Source organism: Halichoerus grypus, chromosome 2 (genome assembly GCF_964656455.1).
Source record: "Halichoerus grypus chromosome 2, mHalGry1.hap1.1, whole genome shotgun sequence".
Classification (NCBI taxonomy): Eukaryota; Metazoa; Chordata; class Mammalia; order Carnivora; family Phocidae; genus Halichoerus; species Halichoerus grypus.
In genome coordinates, this window is record NC_135713.1 from 26,396,885 (window position 1) to 26,407,784 (window position 10,900).

General features: G+C 45.4%; 1 protein-coding gene across 1 annotated transcript in view; it reads right to left on the reverse strand.

Annotated features, from left to right (window-relative positions):
* ADAMTS12 (ADAM metallopeptidase with thrombospondin type 1 motif 12) overlaps nt 1–10,900 on the reverse strand; it is a 291,779-nt gene that overhangs the window by 112,586 nt on the left and 168,293 nt on the right. Inside the window, exon 4 of the mRNA XM_078066503.1 lies at nt 10,095–10,182. Coding sequence (XP_077922629.1) covers nt 10,095–10,182 — 88 coding nt within the window. The remainder of the gene's footprint in view (nt 1–10,094; nt 10,183–10,900) is intronic.

The following is a 10,900-nucleotide window of genomic DNA, read 5'->3' on the forward strand; positions in this document are numbered from 1 at the left end:
GTTGAAGCACCATCAGCTTAGCGGTCTAATCTAGAAACACCAGGGTCCTCCTGTTGGTCTTCTCTCCCTCCACATCCTGCATCCCCATCTGTCCTCGGGTGCTGCTAAGTCTCCCTCCCCTCCACTTTTACTCCTGAGTTGAAACTCTCATCATTTCATGCCTGAGTTTATGCTCGCATCATCTCATAACTGTTCTCCTTTCTTCCTTGTTCTTAAATCCATCCTCCATGCTGTTGCCAGGCTGATCTGGTCAAGACCAAAGTCTGCCCATATCATGGCCCAGGGCTCAAAACCCTTCAAAGTCTGACCTCCAGGAAGCTCTCCCTTCATCCGCAACCTCACAATGTATGCTCCGGCAACATTCAAAAGGCTGATATTACCTTCCCTCCACACCCTACACGCCATATACCAGGCTCTTTTCACCTTTCTTTTTTTTGTAATATTTTCTTTATTTCAGAGAAAGAGAGACAGTGGGGAGAGGGGCAGAAGGGGAGGGAGAGAGAAAGGGAGAGAACCTCAAGCAGACTCCCTGCTGCGCACAGAGTCCTATGCGGGGCTCCATCTCATGACCCTGAGATCGTGACTTGAGCCGAAACCAAGAGCCAGACGCTTAACCGCCTGAGCCACCCAGACGCCCCTTCACCTTGCTTTCTTCAAGCTGCTCCTTTATCTAGAATGTCTTTCTTCCCACTTTTACCCCTTCAACCTATTCAGCACCCATCCTTTAAGACTCAATCTGAGCATTTCCAGGAAGCCTTCCCCAACCTCATTCTGGATTAGGTTCCCGCCAGTTTATCTTGTGCCTACCTGGCTCACAGCACTTGCTGCCCTGGGTTAAAATGATCAAACTGTGTGCCTGTTTCCTCCTTAGCCCTTGCAGATCAAGGACTGAGGTTTATTCCCCTACTCATCTCAGGCCCTGCCCAGAGCCTGGCGCACAGCAAGTGTACAGCCCACATCGAGGCTGCACAACCCCCCACAAGGAATGGAGAAAAGGTGAAGAATACATCCACTGTGCTGGACAAAAGAGCCGCTCCCACAAGGACAAGGTTTTGTGGTGAGTCAGTGACGAGGCAAGATCTCCTGCAGATTAGAGAAGCGGAAGGTAAGGGGTCAGAAGCATAAGAACAGAGCAACAAGCATCTGTAATAGTAATTCTGGTGCCTGTAGGAGGAAGCGCTGGGAGGCAGGTCCACATGGATCACTCGTGTTTCTTCACATCATCTGAGCAAAGGCACCGACAGTTTTTGTCTCTTTCCAAGGATATGCACAAACAGACTTGGAGTACAGAGTCAGTGTTCCCCTCCAGAGAAGAGGACAGATTTCTTTGCTGTCCAGGGGGAAAAAAAAAAAGGATAATGGCTCCCTCCAGGGCACAAGCTGACAGATCTGCTCACAAGCACCTCGGAAGGGCTGATGTTTCCTTGTGTTAGGATTCCTCAGCCGAGATCAAGCCCACAATGTGCCCAGCATCCACCTGGGCTGTCCCTGTCACCCCAGCAAGGGGACAAGAGGGGCAGCTGCAGACATGAAGCTCGAGCCGTGTGTTGTGCTGTGAGGAAAAAAGTCCTCCTTCCCTCCCCGGAAGGCTCATGTCTTCTGCCAGCATCGAGTCCAGGGACGCATGGCCGGAGAGCAAGTGAGCTCGCAGGGAGAACAAAATCTGAGACCCTTCATAGCTCATGACGGCAATGAGGACGAGAAGGGAGAACAGAGACCCAGCAGTCAGGAGAGCGAGGTCGAGGCTGAACCGTCTACACACACGGGCCAGGTGTGCAAGGTTGTCGAGGTAAGCTGGCAGCAGGACGATGGCAGAGGGAGTGAAGGAGAGGAAAAGGAGCTGAGAAGTAGATGGCAACAAAGGGGATTATTCTTCCCACGTTCCATCATTCCTGCAAGAGCAATTCTGGAATAACCTGGGGGTTAGTCACTGAAGAGAAAAAAAAAATGTTAGGGCCTGAAGTCTCTCCTCGAAATCTTCCCTACTGCTTTTGTCATTTCTTGTTTTTTTGTTTTTTACGAAGCAAGTGCCCAATGAGCTAAGTTGCTGATCATTTGTGGCTGGGTCCCTTGCCCCTGTGTAGGACTTCCATGCACGGTATGTGGCACTTAACACAAGCTCAGTGACAGGGTCATCAGGATACCTTACTACTTTTCTACTAAATGTCATGACTCTGCCAGGAGGTTTTAAATGAGCACAATTTTTTCTGTGTCCTCTTGGCCTCTTAATCTCCAAGTCTCATAAAAGGTTAATCCAGGAAACACTTACTCGTTCATTTTCTTGAATGCACTTGATCACAGACGCCTCGAGAAGCATTAATTAGCTCTGCCTCAGTACCACATGCCCTGAGCATGCCTGAGTTGCAAAAGAACTTTAGGGAGGTCATGCTGGCTCACCGAATGTGGGGAGACTTGGACTACACATGTGCTATAAAGCACCCTCATAAGTATTTGAGCTTATCAAGACAAACCCCCGTCCACACTGATTTCGCCCCCCCAAAAATAGCTTTCCCTTTTTGTTCTTTCACTGTTTTTTTCTCACGTCATTTTCTCAAGTGAGTTCAATTCACTCCCCACTTCCCCTTCCCTACTCATTTGGGTACATGACACCAAAGGATGGGAAGAAGACCTCAAGGAAATCAGCAACAGCTCACAGAAACAGCCCCAAATGGGAGACAAGAAATGATTTTGCAAAATGTGGCTTTTGCTATAAATTGTTCTCTCTGGGTAAGCTCCCTTTATAATGAAAAAAAAATCTTGTATCGATTTCCTTGGGAATTGTTAGTAGCAGCTTGGGATTCAATGCATAACCTGATTATTCTCTGCCAGCCAGGCTTAGGTTCCTAGGAAAAAAAGAGATTGGACAGAGAAGAGAAAATAGTACAAAGTTTTACATGAAAACTAAAGAATAACGCATCTGTCAGAGGAAATGATTCTTTTTTTTTTTTTTCTTTAAGGATTTTATTTATTCACTTGAAAGAGAGAGAGAGAGCTAGCGCACAAGCAGTGGGGAGATGCAGAGGGAGAGGGAGAAGCAGACCCACCACGGAGCAGGGAGCCCGATGCAGAGCTTGATTCCGGGACCCTGGGATCATGACCTGACCCAAAGGCAGATGCTTAACCAACTGAGCCACCCAGGCGTCCTATCAGAGGGAAAGATTCTTGATTTAAAAAAGTGATGAGTGTACAAATTGTTTGCCAATATTTTTGACACTTATCCTGAAAAAGCTACAATTATATGGGTTATTACAGACCTAAACATCCTGGAGGGCAGGAGAAATCATCACCCCGAATTCCCAAAACTAACAGGCTTTTTAACTCCGGAGTCTCGCAAAAGGGAACCCAATATTAAATCACTCCCAGACCAAGAGGGAAATTCATTCTCTGTGAAAACAGTCACCATCTTCCTGCCTATCAGCCCTCCGGCCGCTGTTCCTTCAAGCCAGCCTGACACCCTCAGGCTCCATCCCAGATGGCACATCCAGCCTCATCCTAACTCACTCCCATCCCTATTTTTTCTGTATCCTATTCTTAAAAGAAGTCTCAAAGTTAGGATCCTAATCTTGTCCTTCCTACTTTCTATTTTCCTTCAACAATTCTGCACAATTTTGTGCAATGAGCATACCAGCAACAAGTTTACAGGGTTGTGGTAGGACCTGAGAGATGATGATGAGAAGTAACACTTACCCACTGGTTTCTACGAGCCAGATACTATGCTAACTAATGCAGGAATTCACATGTCTGATTCTCACAGCAACCCTAGGAAGTAGATATGATTATCCCCATTTTACAAAAGGAAGAAATGGAGGCACAAACAGGTCAAAAAACTTACCAAATTTCCTATAGCTTAAAAGGGGAGGGACTAATGATACATCTGGAACTCTCCCTGGTCAACTGCTCAGAAGAGTTGGAAAGAGGAGAGTAATCCTATCCTTAACCTCTGGCCCAAAAGGGGAACAGGGAGGTCATCGAATGAATTGGTCTAAAGTGGAAAGGGCTTGAGGCCAAGTCTGTGTCCAAGTCTTTGAGGGAGAATGAAGTGTTCAAAGGATAGGTTTAGGGTCATAACAGGAAAATGAGAGCTTGATTCAGGGCTGGAGGGAGGCAGGATAGGAATGAGAGGACACTGCCTCTTATCTGAAGCTACTCTTTGATTTCGTGGCCCATGATGTCTCAGTATGACTGACATGTCTTTCCAGCGCATGGTTTTGGGTACCTCAGTTTCCGCTGGTCTGAAATATGACCACCTCGTCTTTGAGAAAGCCTCCAGGATGCTCCAAATTGAGTATCATGTCCAATTATCCCGGTTTATTCTCAAAACATAATGAAAATCCATACTGGTTTTTACATAGCAGTGACTGACAAACAAAAACTGTACTTTATGTATTAACCAGAAAGTCTCTTGGACCCACCGCAGGAAATGAAGTCCAAAATGATGTCAGCTGTCAGATGTGATTAGAATAAGAAAGACAGGAGTTGTAGAAAGGCATTATGGAGGCGGCCTACCTCAGCATTCCCACCTCATGTCACTTTCCACGGAGCCCTAGAACCATCTCTCTAGTGCCTTTCTCTCCATTTCATCCCTCAGTTTGGAACCACCCACAGGCTCCCCTAGAATTAGATCCACATCCCTTTATTTGGACTGTATCCCTTTACAAGGCTTGTCATGACCATGGCCACTGCTGACCCTCATCTTCGCCCTCTGACTGCTGACTTCACATGCTCACTCTTTCCCTTATCTATTAATTATGTACCAATAGGGCTAGGTGGGGAGCAACACCAGACCCAGCCTGTCTTTAAGTCTTGGATACTAATGAAGGGAAGTGCATCAAACAAATAGATGTTAAATTACAACTGTGATATGTGCTATAAAGGAGAAATGCACAGCACTGTGAAAGCATATGATAGAATCTTGCTGGGCATGAAGGTCAGGGAAGGTTTCCCCAGTAAACTGACCCTTGAGCTGATATCTGAAGGATTAAGGGGTCAACTAAGTGAAGACAAGAAGGAAGACGGTTTGGGCAACAAGACCAGTGGCAGGAGACACCATGAGGAGAAGATTACTGCTCTATCCCAAAGGCAAGAGGGGCATGGTAAGAGATGAGAGAGGGAATTAGAAAAGCACTAGATGGCTTTAAACCAGGGGTGGGGGTCAGAGAATGGGTGCCAGGACGGAGTGTCATACCCCCAGGAGGTATGACTGGATTACTATTTGGCTGCGATGAGAAAATGAGATTGAAAGGAATCCAAGTAGAAAGGAATCCAAGTAGATTGAAAGGAATCCAAGTGTTATACCCCCAGGAGGGTATGACTGGATTACCATTTGGCTGCGATGAGAAAACGAGATTGAAAGGAATCCAAGTAGACCAAAGTAAACACAACTGTAGCCCAAGAAAGAGAGGACTTTATCTTAAATTTAAGTGATAGAAATGCAGATGGTCAGACCAAACTGGCCACACCTACCGATGGACTGGATAAGAGGGGTGGGAGAGGGAGGGGTCATGGATGTCTCTGGATCTCTGGCTTCCACCTCTGCAAAGGTGATGATGTCAGCACAGAGACCAGGAGTGCAACAAGACCAGGTGTGCATGGAGAGGGGCAGATGGGGACCCACGATTCTCTCTCCTGCCTCCTGCATAGTCCACTGTCTCCTCTGTGCATGGCAAGGTTACTCAGCCTCCCATCTGGGGGTTCATTATCAGTGATGTGTCCTCATGTGTAAGATGCTAGTTTACACGCTCAAGCTGACCATGCAAGTCCCTCTACCTGGAATGTCCTTCCTCACTAGTTAATTCCTTCTCATCCTCTAAAACCCAGCTTAGCCTTCCTAGCCTGAGTGCTCTTTTACTTTTTTTTATACTCAGGACAACTCAGTTTGAAATTTTCTATTTTGTGCTTTTGCACATCAGACTCTAAGCCTTAGAGGCCAACATAGTGTTTGACATACAGTTAATACACCACAATCCTCTTTTGATTTACAGGTGGCGAAAAAACAGTGTATGCAGCAATGATGTCACTTCTTCAGAGTTACCTTCTGGATGAGTGCAAAGTGAGACTAGAACTCAGGTCTCCTTGCTCACAGGGGGAGTCCCTCCCAATACCTCACACTGTACTTTCTGTCTCTGGCTGCTACCCTCATGTCAGTTAGGGCTGGGATCATTGTCGCTCATTGTGGTCAGAGCTACTCATTAGTCAAAGATGTGAAGAATAGCTTGAGTCATGATCTGGCAATCAAGAAAATGAGAATTGCAAATTATAACTCTTTGATGAGACAGCAATTCTATTGTCAAATTATGGACCTTGTATCACATGGAGGGAGATTCTGTAAAAGTCTAAGATATTTGGCAAGTAAAAGGAAGGAAGCCATGTTTTTTGTTTGTTTTGTTTTGTTTTTTAGCAAATCATTTGCATCTCTGCTCTTGCAAAATCAGAACAGGAAGAAGAAAAACAATTATTATTGTGATGGAGTCAGAGAGGTAGCTGCCAATCAAATTCTTTCAAAGGATTCTGTTGATGTTGCTTTTAGGCAACCAACTTGAACAATGGAAACATAGGTAAGATAGAAGAACCCACAGCGACACCCTCCCCCCCAAATACAGACAGGCCTATTAGGCAACCCACCTCAAAATACCCATAAGCCCTAGCTGACCAATGGGTCAACTGACACCCAGACACCAAAAAAGGAAAATTCCGTATGTTCCCATTCGTCCTCACCTTCCTCCTTAACTACAGCCTCCACACTGCCTCGCAGCAGACAGTCTCTCCCCTGCTGTCCTGCCGGCCGCTCCCTAGCAGTGGGTTCAGTAGACTTCTATCCCTTTTGCTCTGTCTCAAGTCAATTCTTCCACTGCCCACGCTGCTGGCCTCCACCCAATTGGGTCACCCCACCTTTGGTGGCCCCCCAATCTGATCAGGAGACTTCCACAGTCTCCAAGGAGCATTGTTTCCTAGGGATGGAGAGATGTGGAGTTTTAAGGGGCCTGATCCATGGAAGGCACACTTTGAGGTCTGACTAGCACTCCCACAGGGACTGCAGAGGGGAAAGTTTCTCCTTGGCTTTTTGTTTGTTTGTTTGTTTGAAAACCCTAAACTTCTACACATTCTGCAGTTACACATGCATGTAAGAGAGATCATTATACAATGGTGGATATTTGTCTTCCAAAGTATCGAAGTATAACTTTTACAAAGCTAAAAATGTAATTTTCATACAAATATATAGTGAGCATGTTAGGGATGTATTTAACTCATTAATAAGAACATAGATAAGATGTCCAAGCTGGTTCAAAGGCAGATACAGGAAAGTGATGCCACTTTAGCTGGTGAAACTATAAAGAAAGAATGCTGGAATCAGATTGCTAAATTAGATACAAAATTAGTCAACAGACCAATAAAACCGCAACCTTCAGAGAGCTCTCTGGTAGATACAAATTATTTTCACTTCTTCTGGACAAAAATCATTTATTTGTACCCTGTCAGTTTTCTGCATCTTTTTTTTTTTTTAAGATTTTATTTATTTATTTGACAGAGAGAGTCACAGCGAGAGAGGGAACACAAGCAGGGGGAGTGGCAGAGGGAGAAGCAGGCTCCCCGTGGAGCAGGGAGCCCGACGTAGGGCTCGATCCCAGGACCCTGGGATCATGACCTGAGCCGAAGGCAGACGCTTAACGACTAAGCCACCCAGGCACCCCAATTTTCTGCATCTTAATACCTAACTTTACTGTGTCTAGGACCTCTCAATAAGCACTTAAAAATCAGGCAAAATTGCATTCCCATAGAGTCAGATAGGTCTAGACATTGAAAAGATACATAGCTTTTGTGTTGCTTGGTTTCTAAGTTTTAGAAAAATTTTCATAACAAAAGATTCACAGGAAGGAAAAATAATACATCCATCAGTATTCCAAGATACCCAAAGTGTGCCTTGAGTGATTCGTTAAGTGGGGAATGGTAGGGGAGAGAAAAAGGAAAATGGATCCAGGCTCCAGATATGATTGTTTTTCAGTCTTCTGATTGTGGAGGCCAGAAGACAGTAAATCCTGCCTCGAGCCTTTTGACCTCAGGTGTCTTGCAGAGGGAGACTTGAATGAGGCCATTCTTCACATATTTTAGCTGCTAGATAAGGTCAATGGTTTGCAAAAGCATTTCACCAGGTTGACTGGTTCATTCCTTCATTGAATGTCACTTTATTCATTCATGTCCCAGGCACTGTGTTACGCGCTGGGGATACAGCCAAGAATAAAGAAGGAATTCACATTGTGATGGTGGCTAAGATAGGCAAGAGAAGAGTAAACAGATATACAGAATAGCAATGAGCTGTGAGAGAAGCACCAATAAAGGAAGTAAAGCTTATTCTGTGATGGAGAACAGCAAGTGGGGTTGGCTTTGAGTCAGCTGGTCACTGACACTTCTCTGGAGAGGCAGCATTTAAACAGAGATCTGACAGGTGCCAGAGAATGTGCCAACCATCAGTAGAGCCACAGAAGGGGTGTTTCGGGCATTGGCAACCATAAGTTGCACAAGCCATGAGGCTGAAAAAGGCCATGCGTGTTCCAGAACCTACCTGAAGTCCAGGGAGTTCGAGGTGGGAAACAAGGCAGAGAGCAACATAAGGAAAGACTGGAAAGGGGGATGGAGGCATGATCATGAAGGTCTCTGCAGGGCACGGTAGAAATTTTTGATTTTGTTCTAAAAACAACAGAAAGCTATTTAACAGTTTTGTGCAGTGGAGCAACTCAATTTTCATTGAAGATTACCAGTCTAGGGGCACCTGGGTGGCTCAGTTGTTGGGCATCTGCCTTCGGCTAGGGTCATGATCCCAGGGTCCTGGGATCGAACCCCGCGTCGGGCTCCCTGCTCAGCGGGAAGCCTGCTTCTCCCTCTCCCACTCCCCCTGCTTGTGTTCCCTCTCGCGCTGTGTCTCTCTCTGTCAAATATAATTTTTTAAAATGCAAAAAAAAAAAAAAAAAGATTACCAGTCTAACTGCTACATAGAGAAAGGATTATGGAGGGCAAGTCTTAAAACAGGAAGACCATTTGGGAATTCCCTGCAGTAAGATTACAATAAGGCCTAAAGCAACGTAATGACTGTAGAGATGATGGACCGTGGGTGGTCTTGAGATGATCTTGAAGGTAGCATTGTGGGCCTTGCTGTTGAATGTGGACGATAAGAAGAGGAGGATTCAAGAATGACTCCTAGGCTTATGCCTGGTTAGCGAGATGGGTACCACAGAGGGCTGGAGCACGGGGGCAGGCAGAATTGAGATGATCCGGGCTGGGAGCAATCAAGAATGCCACGGTGGACTTACTGAGTTTGCAAGTTTGGGTGGGCTCTGACACATTCAGGGTGAAATGGCAAGGAGGCACCAGGACATGAGTCTGGAGCGCAAGGAAGAGGTCTGGGTTTGAAGAAGAAATTGAGAGTCTCAGCATGTAGAAGACATGTAAGTCTCTGAGAACAGATGACATTTCCAAGGGCAAAAGTACAGAGAGACAAGACAGCCCAGAGTTGAGGGGTATGTATTAATATGCGAGAGGTAAATAAACAGTATAAAGAGTTCAACATTTCCATGTCCCTTTTTTTTTTTTAAGATTTTATTTTTTTTTATTTATTTATTCATGAGAGACAGAGAGAGAGAGAGGCAGAGGGAGAAGCAGGCTCCCCGCTGAGCAGGGAGCCCGATGCGGGACTCGATCCCAGGACCCTGGGATCATGACCTGAGCTGAAGGCAGACGTTTAACCATCTGAGCCACCCAGGCGCCCTTCCACGTCCCTTTTAACTTTTACTGAAACCACGCAACCATTTCATGATTTAGTCTTTTTCACTGTGGAACATTCTAAGTCACTGCTCTAAATCTGATTTGTGTGTTACTAGACAAAATGACTGCCGGGTGATTCCAATGATGTCTATCTCAGAAATGTTCTCCATCTCCCACTTGACAGCACAAAATTCCCAAGAAAATAATACAGAAATATCATTTTCCTTCTCAATAGGTTTCTAAACACCTTCCTGGTGCTCCCTTTCTTGTCCATCGAGAGCTGTCCGGTCAAGGAGGTAGTGAGTGTAAGAATACAGGTCAGAAGACTGGAGAGAAACTACCCCTTACCTCTTCTTCAAGTAGAATGAGCCGAACCACAACAATGTGAATTGCATTGCCAATGCTTGGGTTGTGGAACAACCCAGTGACCTAGAGTCAGAAATAGAAAACCATTAGCTCACATGAATAGGTAACAGATAAATGCCAGAGGAGGGGGGAAATAGCATTGTGATGCACTTAAAATAAATGTCATCTTAGAGGTCAGGAATTCTGGGGAGAGTACAACGAAGAGTGAGAGATGCCCCTGGCCCAATCCACATTATGATACCTAAAGGCAACCTTTCCAAGGTGACTGGCTGGCTGTCTGCTTGAGGGACTGGTGCCTTTCTTCTCTTTGACCCTTTCCCCGACCCAGGGTCTTTCTCTCTTTTATTATCAGTTCCGGAGGCAAATACCTTTCCCCATCTCGACAGGACTAACACTCTCTCTGGGGAGGCAGAAACATCAAGAATGAGAAAGGGAAGTCTGGAAATCAGGGGTCATTAACTTTATTGCAATTCTAACTACCTTCAGGAAATCATGTTCTAGTTCTTTGCCTCAGTTTACTTATCTGTGCACTAGTATGAATTGGTGAGATAAACTCATACTAAAAGGACTGAGTCACTTGAGAAATACCTAGTAGAAAATACGTGATGAATTCCAAATTTCCCTAGGATATACATTTTTAAGAGACAGACTAATTGGTCCTGAATTTCCATCCTTCCTCATTTAGGCAGGGAATAGATTCATATATACATGTGAAAAGAACAAAAAAGGTCTCTCTTATTTTTGGAGGGTGACGCCTATTTCCCCAGCTGCCTCTCCCCAC